General features: G+C 60.5%; 1 protein-coding gene across 1 annotated transcript; it reads right to left on the bottom strand.

Moving 5' to 3' along the window:
• Positions 1-3001: 3001 nt before the first annotated feature.
• PSMC4 (proteasome 26S subunit, ATPase 4) lies at positions 3002-19592 on the bottom strand. Its single transcript, XM_075018937.1, has 11 exons — positions 19442-19592; positions 17172-17270; positions 16856-17042; positions 13331-13477; positions 10159-10268; positions 9972-10065; positions 8338-8505; positions 7489-7565; positions 5771-5939; positions 4219-4274; positions 3002-3198 (listed from the first exon to the last, which is right to left on the bottom strand). The coding sequence occupies exons 1-11, from the start codon at positions 19475-19477 to the stop codon at positions 3085-3087; spliced, it is 1257 nt and encodes a 418-aa protein (XP_074875038.1). The 5' UTR covers positions 19478-19592; the 3' UTR covers positions 3002-3084.
• Between the last annotated feature and the right edge of the window lie 425 nt (positions 19593-20017).

Raw genomic sequence — 20017 nt, 5'->3', positions numbered from 1 at the left:
TCCACACGGTTGTGCCCACGGACCCAAAATTGTCCCCTTGTCCCCAAGGTCATCCCTATGGACATCTCCGTGTCCTCAACGTTGTCCCCATGGACCTCCCCATGTCCCCAAGATTGTCCTCATGTTCCCAAGATCATCCCTCTGGACATCTCCGTGTCCCCAAGGTTGTCCCCATGTCCCCAAGATGGTCCCCAAGATTGTCCCCATGTCCCCAAGATCATTTCTCTGGACATCTCCATGTCCCCATGGACCTCCCCATGTCCCCAAGATTGTCCCCATGTCCCCAAGATCATCCCCATGGACATCTCCGTGTCCCCAAGGTTGTCCCCATGTCCCCAAGATGGTCCCCAAGATTGTCCCCATGTCCCCAAGATCATTTCTCTGGACATCTCCATGTCCCCATGGACCTCCCCATGTCCCCAAGATTGTCCCCATGTCCCCAAGATCATCCCCATGGACATCTCCGTGTCCCCAAGGTTGTCCTCATGTCCCCAAGATGGTCCCCAAGATTGTCCTCATGTCCCCATGGACACCCCCAGGTTGTCCCCGTGTCCCCAAGATGGTCCCCAAGATTGTCCTCATGTCCCCATGGACACAAGATCATCCCTCTGGACATCTCCGTGTCCCCAAGGTTGTCCTCATGGACCTCCCCGTGTCCTCATGGTTGTCCCCATATCCCCAACGTTGTCCCCAACATTGTCCCCATGTCCCCAAGATCATCTCTCTGGACATCTCCATGTCCCCATGGACCTCCCCATGTCCCCAAGATTGTCCCCATGTCCCCAAGAGACCATCCATATGGCCATCTCCATGTCCCCAGGGTTGTCCCCATGTCCCCAGGGTTGTCTCCATGGCCATTTCCATGTCCCCAAGGTTGTCTTCAAGTCCCCATGGACAGCCCCAGGCTGTCCCTCTGTCCCCAAAGCTGTCCCCATGGACCTCCCCATGACCCCAAGGTTGTCCCCATGTCCCCAAGATTGTCCTCATGTCCCCATGGACACCCCCAGGCTGTCCCTGTGTCCCCACAGTTGCCCCCGTGTCCCCAACATCGTCCCCATGTCCCCAAGATCATCCCTCTGGACATCTCCATGTCCCCATGGTTGTCCTCATGTCCCCAAGATGATCGTCAAGATTGTCCTCATGTCCCCGTGTCCCCACGGTTGTCCCCATTTTCCCCATGTCCACAAGATCATCCCTCTGGACATCTCCATGTCCCCGAGGTTGTCCTCATGTCCCCAACATTGTCCCCAAGATTGTCCCCATGGCCCCAAGATTGTCCTCATGTCCCCAAGATCATCCCCATGGGCATCTCCATGTCCCCAAGGTTGTCCCCCAAGATTGTCCTCATGTCCCCAACGTTGTCCCCAAGATTGTCCCCAAGATCATCCCTATGGACATCTCCGTGTCCCCAGGGTTGTCCCCATGGACCTCCCCATGTCCCCAAGGTTGTCCCCATGGCCATTTCCATGTCCCCAACATTGTCCTCATGTCCCCAGGATCATCCCTGTGGCTATCTCCATGTCCCCATGACTGTTTCCATGTCCCCAAGGTTGTCCTCATGGACATCTCCAAGTTGTCCCTCTGTCCCCAAGGTTGTCCCCATGTCCCCAAGATCATCCCTATGGACATCTCTGTGTCCCCATGGTTGTCCCCATAGACCTCCCTGTGTCCCCACGTCCCCAACATTGTCCCCAAGATTGTCCCCAAGACTGTCCTCATGTCCCCGTGTCCCCAAAATCATCTATATAGACATCTTCATGTCCCCAAAGTAGTCCCCATGGACCTCCCCATGTCCCCACAGTTGTCCCCATGTCCCCAAGATCATCCGTATGGACATCTCCGTGTCCCCAGGGTTGTCCCCATGTCCCCAAGATTGTCCTCATGTCCCCATGTCCCCCAGATCATCCCTATGGACATCTCTGTGTCCCCCAGGCTGCCCCCCATGTCCCCATGGTTGTCTTCATGTCCCCAGCGTTGTCCCCAAGATTGTCCTCAAGTCCCCATATCCCCAAAATCATCCCTCTGGACATCTCCATGTCCCCAAGATTGTCCCCATGTCCCCAAGATCATCCCTATGGACTTCCCCATGTCCCCACGGTTGTCTCCATGGACCTCCCCATGTCCCCAAGGTTGTCCTCACGTCCCCATGTCCCCAGAATCATCCCTATGGACATCTCCATGTCTCTAAGCTTGTCCCCATGGACCTCTCTGTGTCCTCAGGGTTGTCCCCAACGTTGTCCCCAAGATTGTCCCCATGTCTCCAAGATCATCCCTATGGACCTCCCCATGTCCCCAGGGTTGTCCCCATGGCCGTTTCCATGCCCTCAAGGTTGTCCTTATGTCCCCATGGCCATCCCCAACCTGTCCCCCCATCCCCAAGGTTGTCCCCGTGAACGTCCCCGCGTCGCCAGGGTTGTCTCCATGGCCATTTTCATGTCCCCAAGGATGTCCCCATGTCCCCACCGTTGTCCCCATGTCCCCAAGATGGTCCCCAAGATTGTCCTCATGTCCCCATGGACACCCCCAGGCTGGCCCTGTGTCCCCAAGATCATCCCTATGGACATCTCCGTGTCTCCATGGTTGTCCCCAAGATTGTCCTCATGTCCCCAAGATCAGCCCTATGGACCTCCCCATGTCCCCATGGTTGTTCCCATGTCCCCAAGATTGTGCCCATGTCCCCAAGATCATCCCTCTGGACATCTCCATATCCCCAAGGTTGTCCCCACGGACCTCCCCATGGCCATTTGCATGCCTCCAATATCGTCCCCATGTCCCCAAGATCATCCCTCTGGACATCTCCATGTCCCCAAGGTTGTCCCCATGGCTCCAGGGTTGTCCCCATGGCCGTTTCCATGCCCCCGAGGTTGTCCTCACATCCCCATGGCCATCCCCAACCTGTCCCCACGTCCCCAAGGTTGTCCCCGTGAACATCCCCATGTCCCCAGGGTTGTCCCCATGGCCGTTTCCATGTCCCCAGAGATGTCCCCAGGCAGACGGAGGGTGGGTGGGGGTTGAAGGTTTATTTTGGGGAAGGGGGGCGTGGGGTGTGACGGTGACGGGGGTGTCCCCAACGTCCCCGACCTGTCACTTGTAGAACTCGTGCTCCTGCTCGTCCTTCTTGATGACGGTCTTGTAGGCCTTCTCAAAGTCCTTGGCCAGCACGATGTACCGGTTCTCCCGCACCGCCAGCATGCCGCCCTGGGGACAGGCCACCATGTCACCAGTGTCACCTCCTCCATCCCCACCACCATGGGGACAGGCCACCAGTGTCACCTCCACCATCCCCACCATCTTGGGGACAGGCCACCAGTGTCACCAGCATCACCTCCACCGTCCCCACCACCGTGGCGACAAGCCACCAGTGTCACCTCCTCCGTCCCCACCACCATGGGGACAGGCCACCAGTGTCACCTCCACCATCCCCACCACTTTGGGACAGGCCACCAGTGTCACCAGCATCACCTCCACCATCCCCACCACCGTGGGGACAGGCCACCAGTGTCACCTCCACCATCCCCACCACCGTGGGGACAGGCCACCAGTGTCACCTCCACCATCCCCACCATCTTGGGGACAGGCCACCAGTGTCACCAGCATCACCTCCACCGTCCCCACCACCGTGGCGACAGGCCACCAGTGTCACCTCCTCCGTCCCCACCACCATGGGGACAGGCCACCAGTGTCACCTCCACCATCCCCACCACTTTGGGACAGGCCACCAGTGTCACCAGCATCACCTCCTCCATCCCCACCATCTTGGGGACAGGCCACCAGTGTCACCTCCTCCGTCCCCACCATCTTGGGGACAGGCCACCAGTGTCACCTCCTCCATCCCCACCACTTTGGGGACAGGCCACCAGTGTCACCTCCACCATCCCCACCACTTTGGGGACAGGCCACCAGTGTCACCTCCACCATCCCCACCACTTTGGGGACAGGCCACCAGTGTCACCTCCACCATCCCCACCACTTTGGGACAGGCCACCAGTGTCACCAGCATCACCTCCACCATCCCCACCACCGTGGGGACAACCCACCAGCGTCACCAGCGTCCCCTCCCGCTGGGAGGTGGCACTCAGGTCACCCCACCACCCACCTCGAGTGACGTGTCACCTCCTCGTCACCCCGCCGGGAGGGACACGGACACCTCCGACACCCACGTCACCTCTTTGTCACCCCCGGTGGGACGTGTGTGTCCCCCACCCCGTTGTCACCCACCTCTTGGCAGATGGAGTTGATGTCGGCTCCCGAGATCTTGTCCGGCCGTGCCACGTCTGGGTGGGGGTGAAGGAAATGTCCCCTCCTTGATGTCCCCTCCCTGATCCCCCATGGTGTCCCCAACCCCAACATCTCCTTGAGGTCCCTGATGTCCCCAACCCCAACATCTCCCTGAGGTCCCTGATGTCCCAAACTCTGACATCTCCTTGAGGTTCTTGATGTCCCCATGGGGTCCCCAACCCCGACATCTCCTTGAGTTCCCCTATGTCCCCAACCAACCCCGACATCTCCTTGAGGTTCCCAATGTCCCCATGGTGTCCCCAACATCTCCTTGAGGTTCCTGATGTCCCCAACCCTGACATCTCCTTGCGGTTCCCAACGTCCTCAACCCTCCCTGGGGTCCCCAACCCCAAAATCTTGCTATGGTTCCTGATGTCCCCAACCCTGACATCTCCTTGAGGTTCCCGATGTCCCCATGGGGTCCCCAACCCCGACATCTCCTTGAGGTTCCCAACGTCCTCAACCCTGACCTCTCCCTGGGGTCCCTGATGTCCCCATGGTGTCCCCAACCCCAACATCTCCCTGGGGTTCCTGATGTCCCCGTGGGATCCTTGACCCCGGCATCTCACTATGGTTCCCGATGTCCCCAACCCCGACATCTCCTTGAGGTCCCTGATGTCCCCATGGGGTCCCCCATGTCCCCATGGGGTCCCCAACCCCAACATCTCACTATGGTCCCCATGGTGTCCCCAACCCTGACATCTCCCTGGGGTTCCTGATGTCCCCAACCCCAACATCTCCTTGAGGTCCCCGATGTCCCCATGGGGTCCCCAACACCAACATCTCCTTGAGGTTCCCGATGTCCCCAACCCTGACATTTCCTTGAGGTTCCTGATGTCCCCATGGGGTCCCTGATGTCCCCATGGGGTCCCCAACCCTGACATCTCCCTGGGGTCCCCGATGTCCCCATGGGGTCCCCAACACCAACATCTCGCTATGGTTCCTGATGTCCCCAACCCCGACATCTCCCTGGGGTCCCTGATGTCCCAAACTCTGACATCTCCTTGAGGTCCCCGATGTCCCCATAGTGTCCCCAACCCAGACATCTCCCTGGGTGCCTGATGTCCCCATGGGGTCCCTGACATCTCACTATGGTTCCCGATGTCCCAAACCCCAACATTCTCCCTGGGGTCCCTGATGTCCCCAACCCCAACATCTCCTTGAGGTTCCTGATGTCCCTGTGGTGTCCCCAACACCAACATCTCCTTGAGGTTCCCGATGTCCCCAACCCCGACATTTCCTTGAGGTTCCTGATGTCCCCATGGGGTCCCTGATGTCCCCATGGGGTCCCCAACCCTGACATGTCCCTGGGGTCCCTGATGTCCCCATGATGTTCCCAACTCCAACATCTCCCTGGGGTCCCTGATGTCCCCAACCCCGACATCTCCTTGAGGTTCCCGATGATGTCCCCATGGTGTCCCCAACCCGGACATCTCCCTGGGGTCCCCGACGTCCCCGACATCCCCTCGAGGTCCCCCGCGTCCCCAGATACAGTCCTCGAGGTCCACCTCCTCGGAGAGGTTCATCTTCCCGGTGATGGTGGAGAAGATGAGCCGCTTCTGGCGCCGGTCGGGCAACGGGAACTCGATTTTCCGATCCAGCCGGCCGGGGCGCAGCAGCGCCGGGTCCAGGGTGTCCGCCCGGTTCGTCGCCATGATCACCTGGGGGGGGACGCGGGGGGACGCAGAGGGTCACCGGGTGGCGGCCTGGGACCACCCCAGCACCCGTGGGACCCCGTAGGACCCCTCCGGCACCTGTGGGAACCCCCCAGCCCCCGTGGGAACCCCCCAGCACCCGTGGGACCGCTCCACCACTCATGGAACACCCCTAGAACCCTTGGGACCCTCCCCAGCACCCTTGGGACCCCCATAGAACCTCCATACCACCCATGGGACCCTCCCCAGAACCCATGGGACCCCCCCCAGCACCCTTGGGAACCCTCCAGCACCCTTGGGAACCTCCCCAGCACCCTTGGGACCCCCACAGAACCTCCATACCACCCATGGGACCCTCCCCAGCACCCTTGGGACCCCCATAGAACCCCCATGCCACCCATGGGACCCTCCTCAGCACCCGTGAGACCCTCCTCAGCACCCTTGGGACCCCTCCAGCACCCTGAGAACCTCCCCAGCACCCACGGGACACCCATGAGACCCCTCCAGCACCCTTGGGACCACCATAACACCCATGGGACCCTCATAGAACCCATAAGACCCTCCCCAGCACCCATGGGACCCCCATAGAACCCCCACTCCACCCATGGGACCCTCCTCAGCACCCTTGGGACACTGATAGCACCCATGGGACCCCCCACAGCACCCATAAGACCCCCACAGAAGCCATGAAACCCTCCCCAGCACCCATGGGACCCCTATAGAACCCCCCATACCACCCATGGGACGTTCCCCAGCACCCATGGGACCCCTCCAGCACCCATGGGACCCCCATGAGACCCCTCCAGCACCCTTGGGACCTCCATAACACCCACGGGACCCCCATAGAAGCCATGAGACCCTCCTCAGCACCCATGGGACCCCTCCAGCATCCACAGGACCCCCACAGAACCCCCATACCACCCATGGGACCCCCTCTCAGCACCCATGGGACCTCCTCCAGCACCCATGGGAACCCCATAGCACCCATGGGATCCTCACCAGCACCCTTGGGACCCCCATAGCACCCATGGGACCCTCCTCAGCACCCTTGGGACGCTGATGGGACCCCCATAGCACCCACGAGATCCTCACCAGCACCCCTGGGACCCCCATAGAAGCCATGAAACCCTCCCCAGCACCCACGGGACCCCCATAGAACCCCCATACGACCCATGGGACCCCCCTAAAACCCATGAGACCCTTCCCAGCACCCATGAGACCCCCATACCACCCACGTAGCACCCATGGGATCCTCACCAGCACCCATGAGACCCTCCCCAGCACCCATGGGACACCCATGAGAACCCTCCAGCACCCTTGGGACCCCCATAACACCCATGGGACCCTCACAGAACCCGTAAGACCCTCCCCAGCGCCCATGGGACCCCCATAAGACCTCTCCAGCACCCTTGGGACCCCCATAAGACCCATGGGACCCTCCCCAGCACCCTTGGGACCCCCATAGGACCCATGAGAACCTCCCCAGCGCCCATGGAGCACCCATGAGACCCATCCAGCACCCTTGGGACCCCCATAACACCCATGGGACCCCCACCTTGACGTTGACGTTCTGGTCGAAGCCGTCCATCTGGTTGAGGAGCTCCAGGAGGATGCGTTGAACCTCCCGGTCAGCTGCGAGGTGGGGGGGACATGACACAGTGGGTGGGGTGCTGAGATCCAAGGGACCCCCCCTCCAGCACCCACCACCCTCCTAAGGACCCTCCTGACTGGGCCCCACGGATAGGGGGGCCTGATGTGTCCCGGGTCCCCCCACCCTATCTCCAAGGACCCCCACCCAAGACCACCAAGGGGTCCTGGAACCCCACCGTGAAGTTCTCCAGAAGGTTCCTGACCCCCACCCAAGCGCCCAGGACCACCAAGGGGTCCCGGAACCCCACCAAGGGGGTCCTGGAACCCCACCAAGGGGTTGTCCAGAAGGTTCCTGACCCCCACCCAAGCGCTCAGGAGCACCAAGGGGTCCCAGAACCCCACTGTGAAGTTCTCCAGAGGGTTCCTGACCCCCACCCAAGCGCCCAGGACCACCAAGGGGTCCCGGAACCCCACCAAGGGGGTCCTGGAACCCCACCAAGGGGTTCTCCAGAAGGTTCCTGACCTCCACCCAAGCGCTCAGGACCACCAAGGGGTCCCGGAACCCCACTGTGAAGTTCTCCAGAGGGTTCCTGACTCCCACCCAAGCTCCCAAGACCACCAAAGGGTCCCGGAACCCCACCGTGAAGTTCTCCAGAAGGTTCCTGACCCCCACCGAAGCCCCCAAGACCACCAAGGGGTCCTGGAACCCCACTGTGGAGTTCTCCAGAAGGTTCCTGACCCCCACCCAAGCGCCCAGGACCACCAAGGGTGTCCCAGAACCCCCCCAAGGGGTCCTCCAGCGTGTTCCCCTCACCCCCGGTCTGGGCGTCGAAGCGTTTGGTGGCGATGGCGTCGATCTCGTCGATGAAGATGATGGCGGGCGCGTTCTCCTTGGCCAGGCGGAAGACGTCGCGCACCATGCGGGGACCCTCCCCCAGGTATTTCTGCACGAACTCCGAGCCCACCACCCGGATGAAGGCGGCTGGGGGGCACCCGCAGGGGCTGGGACCTTGCGTCTGGGGTGGGGGGAGCACCCCCAGACCTCCCCTGGCCACCAGCACCCCGAGGAGCCCACCGGGACCTTAAGGAACCCACCAGCACCCCGAGGAACCCACTAGGACCTTGGGGTGCCCTCGGCAACCCAAAGAGCCCACCAGCACCCCGAGGACCCCACCAGCACCCCGAGGACTCCCATCACCGTTACAAGGACCCCCAAAAGACCCCATCAGCACCCCAGGGTGCCCTCAGCCCCCTAAAGACCCCACTACTACCTCGAGGACCCCACCAGCACCCTGAGGAGCCCACCAGCACCTTAGGGTGCCCTGGGCACCCCAAGGAACCCACCAGCACCCCAAGGAGACCCAAAAAACCCCATCAGCACCCCGGGGTGCCCTCAGCCCCCTAAAGACCCCGCTACTACCTCGAGGACCTCAACACCACCCAATGGTTAACCCCAGCACCCCGAGGTCCCTCAACACCAACCAAAGGACCCCCACCAGCACCCTGAGGGTCCCACCACCCACCAGGGGTCCCCACCAGCACCTTAAAGATCCCACCGGCACCCCCAGCACCCCAAGGAGCCCACCAGCACCCCAAGGAGACCCAAAAAACCCCACCAGCACCCTGGGGCGCCCTCAGCCCCCTAAAGACCCCGCTACTACCTCGAGGACCCCACCACCACCTAACGGTTAAGCCCAGCACCCCAATGTCCCTCAACACCAACCCAAGGACCCCCATCAGCACCCTGAGGGTCCCACCACCCACCGGGGGTCCCCACCAGCACCCCAAGGAGACCACCAGTACCCCAAGGAGCCCCAAAAGATCCCATCAGCACCCCGGGGTGCCCTCAGCCCCCTAAAGACCCCACTACTACCTCGAGGACCCCAGCACCACCCAACGGTTACCTCAGCACCCTGAGGTCCCTCAACACCAACCCAAGGATCCTACCAGCACCCCGAGGGTCCCACCACCCACCGGGGGTCCCCACCAGCACCCCAAGGAGCCCCAAAAGACCGCATCAGCACCCTGGGGCGCCCTCAGCCCCCTAAAGACCCCACTACTACCTTGAGGACCCCCCACCACCCTAAGGTCCCTCAACACCAACCCAAGGACCCCCACCAGCACCCTGAGGGTCCCACCACCCACCGGGGGTCCCCAACAGCACCCCAAGGAGCCCATCAGCACCTTAAGGAGCCCACCAGCACCCCAAGGACCCCCAAAAGACCCCATCAGCACCCTGGGGCACCCTCAGCCCCCTGAAGACCCCACTACTACCTCAAGGACCTCACCACCACCCAATGGTTACCTCAGCACCCTGAGGTCCCTCAACACCAACCCAAGGATCCCACCAGCACCCTGAGGGTCCCACCACCCACCGGAGGTCCCCACCAGCACCCCGAGGGTCCCACCACCCACCAGGGGTCCCCACCAGCACCCCGAGGGTCCCACCTGTGGTGTGGTGGGCCACAGCCTTGGCCAACATGGTCTTGCCGCAGCCGGGGGGTCCGTACATCAGGACGCCCCGTGGGGGGTCGATGCCGATCTGGGTGGGGGACGTCGCGGGTCACCGAAGGTCCCGCCGAGACCCCCCCCGGTGGGCCGTGACGTCACCCCGTGGGTGGCCCCGTGGTCCTACCTGCTTGTAGAGCTCGAAGTGGGTGAGGGGCAGCTCCACGGCCTCCCGCACCTCCTGCTTCTGGATGTCCATGCCGCCGATGTCGGCGTACATCACGTCCGGCTTCTGGTCTGCAACGGGGACGGGCCGTCAGCGGGGCAACCGCTGGGGACACCCGGGTGGCCGGGGGGGGCAACCTCGGCCATCAGAGAACAGCCCCGACCACAGGAGGTCACCTCGGATCTTGCCTAGGTGACGGTTGGGTAGCTCCAAGGATGGAGACCCACCACCCATCCGTGCTTCCATCCTTCTGTGACAACAATTCCTAGACCAACCTCCCTTCTAAAACATCTCTGACCACAGGAGGTCACTTGGGATCTCGTCTAGGTGAAGCTCCAAGGGTAGCTCCAAGGATGGAGACCCACCACCCATCTAGGTTTTGGTGACAGCTTCATCCTCTTGGGACAACAAGGACACAAGATTCCTAACGCAACGTCATCCCCAAAACATCTCTGACCACAGGAGGTCACCTGGAATCTTGCCCAGGTGAAGGTTGGGTAGCTCCAAGGATGGAGACCCACCACCCATCTAGGTCTTGGTCACAGCTTCATCGTCTTGGGACAACAAGGACAGAAGATTTGTAATGCAACATCCTCCTCAAAACATCTCCAACCACAGGAGGTCACTTGGGATCTTGTCTAGGTGAAGGCTGGGTAGCTCCAAGGATGGAGATCCACCACCCATCTGTGCCTCCAGCCTTATGGGACAACAATTCCCAGACCAATTTCCCTTCTAAAACATCTCCGACCACAGGAGGTCACCTGGGAACTTGTCTAGGTGACGGTTGGGTAGCTCCAAGGATGGAGACCCACCACCCATCTAGGTTTTGGTGACAGCTTCATCCTTTTGGGACAACAAGGACAAAAGATTCCTAATGCAATGTCCTCCCCAAAACATCTCCGACCACAGGAGGTCACTTGGGATCTCATCTTGGTGATGGTTGGGTAGCTCCAAGGATGGGGACCCACCACCCATCCGTGCCTCCAGCCTTATGGGACAACAAGGACAAGAGCTTCTTGGTCCAACCTTCTCCCCAAAACACCTCCGACCACAGTAGGTCACCTAAGATCTTGCCTAGGTGACGGCTGGGTAGCTCCAAGGATGGAGATCCACCAACCCTCCGTGCTTCCATCCTTCTGTGACAACAATTCCTAGACCAACCTCCCTTCTAAAACATCTCTGACCACAGGAGGTCACTTGGGATCTCGTCTAGGTGAAGCTCCAAGGGTAGCTCCAAGGATGGAGACCCACCACCCATCTAGGTTTTGGTGACAGCTTCATCCTCTTGGGACAACAAGGACACAAGATTCCTAACGCAACGTCATCCCCAAAACATCTCCGACCACAGGAGGTCACCTGGAATCTTGCCCAGGTGAAGGTTGGGTAGCTCCAAGGATGGAGATCCACCACCCATTCGTGCTTCCATCCTTCTGTGACAACAATTCCCAGACCAATTTCCCTTCTAAAACATCTCCGACCACAGGAGGTCACCTGGAATCTTGCCCAGGTGAAGGTTGGGTAGCTCCAAGGATGGAGACCCACCACCCATCTAGGTCTTGGTCACAGCTTCATCCTCTTGGGACAACAAGGACAGAAGATTTGTAATGCAACATCCTCCTCAAAACATCTCCGACCACAGGAGGTCACTTGGGATCTTGCCCAGGTGAAGGCTGGTTAGCTCCAAGGATGGAGATCCACCACCCATCCGTGCTTCCATCCTTCTATGACAACAATTCCCAGACCAATTTCCCTTCTAAAACATCTCCGACCACAGGAGGTCACCTGGGATCTTGTCTAGGTGACGGTTGGGTAGCTCCAAGGATGGAGATCCACCACCCATCCGTGCCTCCAGCCTTATGGGACAACAAGGACAAGAGCTTCTTGGTCCAGCCTTCTCCCCAAAACACCTCCGACTGCAGTAGGTCAGTCAGGATCTTGCCCAGGTGAAGGTTGGGTAGCTCCAAGGATGGAGACCCACCACCCATCTAGGTCTTGGTGACAACTTCATCCTCTTGGGACAACAAGGACAGAAAATTCCTAATGCAACGTCCTCCCCAAAACACCTCTGACCGCAGTAGGTGACTTTGGATCTTCTCTAGGTGAAGGTTGGGTAGCTCCAAGGATGGAGATCCACCATCCACCACCCTTGGTCGCGGTTCCAACCCCTTGGGACAGCAAGTCCCTGGTCCAACGTCTCCCTCAAAGCTTCTCCAACCAGGATGGGGTGCTCAGGACCTCGCCCAGTGAGGGTTGGACGTCTCCAAAGATGGAGACTCACCACCCTTCTGGGCGGACCTGGACCACGACCGGTTGCTCTCCACCATTTGGGTTCCGCTCTGAAGGTTCCTCTAAAGATGACCTTCAACCTGGTAGCACCCATAAACCTGCTGAGAAGACCCTTGGTCCCACCACCGACAACATCAATAAAGATATGTCACCCAACGTCAAGCTCGTTCTAGTCACCAACTGGACCACGTCCTGGCACTCTCCACCCTCCAGGTCCAGCTCTGGAGATCCCTGATGTCCCACCATCTCCCCAACCTGGTAGCACCCATAAACCCGCTTGAGAACACCCTCGGTCCCACCAACGACAACGTTAATGAAGACACATCGCCCAACGTCAAGCTCGTTCTGGTCACTAACTGGATTGTGTCCTGCTGTTCTCCACCCTCCAGGTCCAGCTCTGGAGATCCCTGATGTCCCACCATCTCCCCAACCTGGTAGCACCCATAAACCTGCTGAGAAGACCCTCGGTCCCACCAACAACAACGTTAATGAAGACACATCGCCCAACGTCAAGCTCGTTCTGGTCACTAACTGGATTGTGTCCTGCTGTTCTCCACCCTCCAGGTCCAGCTCTGGAGATCCCTGATGTCCCACCATCTCCCCAACCTGGTAGCACCCATAAACCCGCTGAGAAGACCCTCAGTCCCACCACCGACAACGTCAATGAAGATACGTTGCCCAACGTCAAGCTCGTTCTGGTCGCTACCTGGACCACGTCCTGGTGCTCTGCACCCTCCAGGTCCAGCTCTGGAGATCCCTGATGTCCCACCATCTTCCCAACCTGGTAGCACCCATCTCCCCAACCTGGTAGCACCCATAAACCCGCTGAGAAGACCCTGGGGCCCACCTGACGTGAGCATCATGATGCTGCTGTCGGCCTCGGGCGGGAGGACGTCCACCAGGGCGTTGCTGTGCTTGTGCAGGGCCACCGAGGCGTTGGGCTTCAGCAGCTCCCGGTCGATGGTGCTCAGGATGCGGACGTAGTAGTTGGAACCTGCGGGAGAACCAGGAGGGGGTTGTCCCCCGCGTGACACCCCGCCCCGGGGTTGTCCCCAAAACCGCCACGTCCCCACCACAACTAACCACCTCCTCACGATGCCACCAACCTTCTACGTCCATCTCCACATCCTCACCACACCTAACCAGATCATGGCCATGGTGGTGGTGGCAAAACCCAATCCTCCATGTCCATCCCCACGTCCCCACCACAACTAACCACCTCACGACCGCCACCAACCTTCTGCGTCCATCCCCACGTCCTCACCACACCCAACCACCCCATGACCACCTCCAACCTTCTACATCCATCCCCAAGTCCCCACCATACCTAACCAGATCATGGCCATGGCGGTGCTTTTGGCAAAATCCAATCCTCCACGTCCATCCCCACGTCCCCACCACACCCAACCAACCCACGACCACCTCCAACCTTCTACATCCATCTCCACATCCTCACCACACCTAACCAGATCATGGCCATGGTGGCACTTTTGGCAAAACCCAATCCTCCACGTCCATCCCTACATCCCCACCACACCCAACCATCTCAAGGCCATCACCGTGGCAAAACCCAACCTTCCATGCCCATCCCCACATCCTCATCACACCCAACCACCTCATTGACCACCTCCAACCTTCTACATCCATCCCCACGTCCTCACCACACCCAACCACCTTGTGACCATAGTAGTGCTTTTGGCAAAACTCAATCTTCCTTGTCCACCCCCACGTCCTCACCACACTTAACCACCTCATGGCCATGATGGTGGGAAAACCCAATCCTCCATGCCCATCCCCACCACAACCAACCACCTCATTGACCACCTCCAACCTCCTGCACCCATCCCCACGTCCTCACCACACCCAACCACCTTGTGACCATGGCAGTGGTGGCAAAACCCATTCCTCCATGTCCATTCTCACGTCCCCACTGCAACTAACCACCTTATTGACCACGTCCAACCTTTGGCGTCCATCCCCACATCCTCACCACACCCAACCACCTCGTGACCATGGTGGTAGTAGTAAAGCCCAATCCTCCATGCCCATCCCCACGTCCTCACCACACCCAACCACCTCCTGACCATGGTGTTGGTGGTGCTAAAACCCAACCTTCTGCGCCCATCCCCACGTCTCCACCACACCCAACCACCTCATTGACCACCTCCAACCTTCTACATCCATCCCCACGTCCTCACCACACCTAACCAACCAGATCATGGCCGTGGTGGCGGTGGCAAAACCCAATCCTCCACGTCCATCCCCACGTCCCCACCGCACCCAACCACCCCGTGACTACCTCCAACCTTTAGTGTCCATCTCCACGTCCTCCCCACGCCTAACCACCTCGTGACCGCTGTGGCAGTGACAAAACCCAATCCTCCATGTCTATCCCCACGTCCCCACCACACCTCACCATCTCATGACCATGCCGGTGGCAGTGGCAAAACCCAACCTTCCGCGCCCATCCCTACGTCCCCACCACACCCAACCAGATCATGGCCATGGTGGTGCTTTTGGCAAAACCCAATCCTCCACGTCCGTCCCCATGTCCCCACCAAACCCAACCCCCTCGTGACCATGGTAAAACCCAATCTTCCACGTCCATCCCCACCACACTTAAAGACCCCATGACCAACTCCAACCTTCAGTGTCCATCCCCACATCCCCACCACCCCTAACCATCTCAAGGCCATTGTGGTGGCAAAACCCGATCCTCCGCGCCCATCCCCACGTCATCACCACACCCAACCACCTCCTGACCATGGTGGTGTTGGTGGCAAAACCCAACCTTCCACACCCATCCCCATGTCCCCACCACACCCAACCACCCCACGACCACCTCCAACCTTCTACATCCATCCCCACATCCTCACCACACCCAACCACCTCGTGACCATGGTGGTGGTGGTGGTGGCAAAACTCAACCTTCCGCGCCCATCCCCACGTCCCCACCACCCAACCACCTCACGGCCATCGTGGTGGCAAAACCCAACCTTCTGTGCCCATCCCTACATCCCCACCACACCCACCTACCTCACTGACCACCTCCAACCTTCTACATCCATCCCCACGTCCTCACCACACCCAACCACCTCATGACCATGGTGGTGGCAGTAAAACCCAATCCTCCATGTCCATCCCCGCGTCCTCACCACACTTAACCACCTCATGGCCATTGTGGTGGCAAAACCCAATCCTCTGCGCCCATCCCCACATCCCCACCACACCTAACCACCTCATTGACCACCTCCAACCTTCTACATCCATCCCCACGTCCGCACCACACCCAACCACCTCCTGACCACGGTGTTGTTGGTGGCAAAACCCAACCTTCCGCGCCCATCCCCATGTCCTCACCACACCCAACTACCTCACTGACCACCTCCAACCTCCTACATCCATCCCCACGTCCTCACCACAGCCAACCACCTCGTGACCATGGTGGTGTTGGTGGTAAAACCCAACCCTCCATGTCCATCCCTACATCCCCACCACACTCAACAACCCCACGACCACCTCCAACCTCCTACATCCATCCCCACGTCCTCACCACACCCAACCACCTCGTGACCACGGTGGTGGTAGTAAAACCCAACCCTCCATGTCCATCCTTACGTCCTCACCACACTTAAACACCTCATGGCCATTGTGGTGGTAGTAAAACCTGATCCTCTGCGCCCATCCCCATGTCCCCACCACACCCAACTACCTCATTGACCACCTCCAACCTCCTACATCCATCCCCACGTCCTCACCACACCCAACCACCTCCTGACCACGGTGCTGTTGGCCGCAAAACCCAACCTTCTGCGCCCATCCCCACGTCCCCACCACACCCAACCACCTCACGACCACCTCCAACCTTCTACATCCATCTCCACCTCCTCACCACACTCAACAACCCCACGACCACCTCCAACCTCCTACATCCATCCCCACGTCCTCACCACACCTAACCAGATCACGGCCATGGTGGCGCTTTTGGCAAAAGCCAATCCTCCACGCCCATCCCTACGTCCCCACCACCCCCAACCACCTCATTGACCACCTCCAACCTTTGGCGTCCATCCCCACGTCCCCACCACACCCAACCACCTCTTGACTATGGTGTTGTTGGTGGCAAAACCCAACCCTCCACGCCCATCCCTACGTCCCCACCACGCTCAACAACCCCATGACCACCTCCAACCTCCTACATCCATCCCCACGTCCTCACCACACCCAACCACCTCCCGACCACGGTGCTGTTGGTGGCAAAACCCAACATTCCGCGCCCATCCCCACGTCCCCACCACCCCACGACCCCCTCCAACCTTCCCGCGCCCATCCCCACGTCCCCACCACCCCTGTCCTCGCCGCCCCCCCCCACCGGTGGTGGAGCCGACGATGGCGGTGTTCTGATCGACGGCCTCCAGGAACTGCCCGATGACCAAGGGGATGCTCTGGATCCTCTTCACCTCCTCTTGGGCGTGAAGAAATTCCTTCTTCAGGTTCTTCTGCTCGTCCTTGATGTATTCCTCTTGCACTTCCAGGAATTCCAGTTCCTGCTGGAGCTTCTGTTGGGGGAACTGGTGGTGAGGGGGGGGGGGGGCCCGTTGGTCCGCCCCCACCCTGCCCGCGCTTTCTCCGTACTTTCTCCCGCCCGAACTTTCTCCTCGCTCTCGCTTTCTCCCGCCCGCACCCACCTTGTAGCGGCTGTAAAGATCCTCCAGGTCTTCGGGTTCGGGCACCAGGAAGGACAGACCCGGGGGGGGGCGGGGGGCGGCCAGCGCCGGCAGCTCATCCTGCGGGGGGGGGGGGGGGGAAGCACCCAGAAATGAAGGGGGGCACCCAGAAATTGGGGAGGACCCGGAAATTGGGGAGGGCACCCAGAAATGGGGGGGCGCACAGAAATTGGGAGGGGGCACCCAGAAATAGGGGGGGGCGCACAGAAATAGGAGGGGGGCACCCAGAAATGAGGCGGGGGCACCCAGAAATTGGGGGGGCACCACCCAGAAATGGGGGAAGGCCACCCAGAAATTGGGGGGGCACCCACATATAGGAAGGAGGCACTGAGAAATGGGGGGGTACCAGAAATGGGGAGGAAGCACCCAGAAATGGGGGGGGCACCCACATATAGGAGGGGAGCACCGAGAAATTGGGGGGGACACCCAGAAGTAGGGGGGAAGCACCCAGAAATGGGGGGGGAGCACCCAGAAATTGGGGGGGGAGCACCCAGAAATTGGGGGGGGAGCACCTAGAAATTGGGGAGCACCCAGAAATTGGGGAGGGCCACCCAGAAATTGGGGAGGAGGCACCCAGAAATGGGGGAGGAGGCACCCAGAAATTGGGAGGGGGGCACCCAGAAATGAGGGAGCACCCAGAAATGAGGGAGCACCCAGAAATGAGGGGGGGGGAGCATAGAAATTGGGGAGCACCCAGAAATGGGGGGGGGTATGGAGAAATAGGAAGGGGGCACCCAGAAATGGGGGGGCACCCAGAAGTGGGGGGGGAGAACCCAGAAGTGTGGGGGGGTGCACAGAAATTGGGGAGCACCCAGAAATGGGGGGGGCACCCAGAAATTGGGGGGGGGCCCAGAAATGAGGGGGGGGCACCCAGAAATTGGGGGGGGAACACCAAAAATGGGAGGGGCACCCAGAAATGGGGGGGGCACCCAGAAATGGAGTAGCACCCAGAAATTGGGGGGGGCCACCCAAAAATGGGGGGGGGCCACCCAAAAATGGGGGGGGGTGTGCACAGAAATTGGGGAGCACCCAGAAATGGGGGGGGGTATGGAGAAATAGGAAGGGGGCACCCAGAAATGGGGGGGGGCACCCAGAAATGGGGGGGGGCACCCAGAAATGGGGGGGTGGGTGCATAGAAATTGGGGAGCACCCAGAAATGGGAGGGGAACCCAGAAATAGAGGAAGACCCATAAATTGGGGGGGGACACCCATAAATTGGGGGGGGCACCCAGAAATAGGAGGGGGGTGCATAGAAACTGGGGAGCACCCAGAAATGGAGGAGCATCCAGAAATGGGGGGGTGCACCCAAAAATAGGGGAGGGCCACCCAGAAATGGAGGAGCACCCAGAAATTTGGGGGGGCACCCAGAAATGGGGGGGGGGGCACCCAGAAATGGAGAAGCACCAAGAAATTTGGGGGGACACCCAAAAATTGGGAGAGGGAACGCAGAAATTGGGGGGGGCACCCACATATAGGAAAGGGGCACCCAGAAATCAGGGGAGCACCCAGAAATGGGGGGGGAATCCAGAAACTGGGGAGCACCCAGAAATGGGGGAGCACCCAGAAATTTGGGGGGGGGCACCCACATATAGGAGGATGGGTGCATAGAAATTGGGAAGCACCCAGAAATGGGGGGGGGGGAAATCCAGAAATTGGGGGGGCACCCAGAAATTTGGGGGGGCCCCACATGTAGGAGGGGGGCACAGAAATTGGGGAGCACCCAGAAATTGGGGAGCACCCAGAAATTTGGGGGGGAACCCAGAAATTTGGGGGGGGAACCCACGTATAGGAGGGGAGCACCCAGAAATGGGGGAACACCCAGAAATGAGGGGGGGGCACCCAGCAATAGGAGGGGGGGACACCCAGAAATTTGGGGGGGCACCCCCAGAAATGGAGAGGCACTAAGAAACTTGGGGGGCACCCAGAAATGGGGGGGCACCCAGAAATGGGAGGGGGTCACAGAAATTTGGGAGCACCCAGAAATGGGGGGGCACCCAGAAATTTGGGGGGGGCCCCAGAAATTTGGGGGGGCCCAGACCGAGGGGTGACCCCAAAATGGAGGGGGGGGGCACCCAGAAATGAGGAAAAACCACGGAAATCGGGCGCGGGGGGGGGGCACCCATGGGTGGGGGGGGGGGCACCCAAGGGGGGTCACCCAAGGGGGGTCCCCGGCCATGACGACACCCCCCCCCCCCCCCCGCGCGCGCGGCCCCGCCCCCCGGCCCCCAAACCTGCGTTTTTTCCCCCAAAAGGCCGAGCTCCTCCATCGTGACGGCGCGAAGCGGGCGCCGGAAGTGACGAAGGCGGAAGGGGCGGGGCGGCGCCGCGGGAGGGGGGGAGCCCTGGTGATGCGCGCGGGGCACGATGGGAGGTGTAGGCGCGGCCGCAAAGGATCATGGGAGGTGTAGGCGGGGAGGGAGGGGCCGCAGGGCGCCCAGGGCTCCCAGTTCGCCCCCAGGGCTCCCAGTTCCCTCCCAGTAGCTCCCAGTGCTGCTCTCTGGATCCACCCAGTGCTCCCAGTTCCCTCCCAGTGCTCCCAGTTCCCCCCCCCCCCGTAGCTCCCAGTGCTCCCAGTTCCCTCCCAGTGCTCCCAGTTCCCCCCCCCCCCGTAGCTCCCAGTGCTCCCAGTTCCCTCCCAGTGCTCCCAGTTCCCCCCCCCCCCGTAGCTCCCAGTGCTCCCAGTTCCCTCCCAGTGCTCCCAGTTCCCCCCCCCCGGTAGCTCCCAGTGCTCCCAGTTCCCATCCACAGCTCCCAGTTCGCCCCCAGTGCTCCCAGTGCCGCTTTCTGGCTCCTCCCCAGGGCTCCCA

The sequence above is a fragment of the Buteo buteo genome, chromosome 31, assembly GCF_964188355.1.
Source record: "Buteo buteo chromosome 31, bButBut1.hap1.1, whole genome shotgun sequence".
Lineage (NCBI taxonomy): Eukaryota > Metazoa > Chordata > Aves > Accipitriformes > Accipitridae > Buteo > Buteo buteo.
The sequence above is the reverse complement of the archived record's forward strand: the minus strand, read 5'-3'. Positions and strand labels throughout refer to the sequence as shown.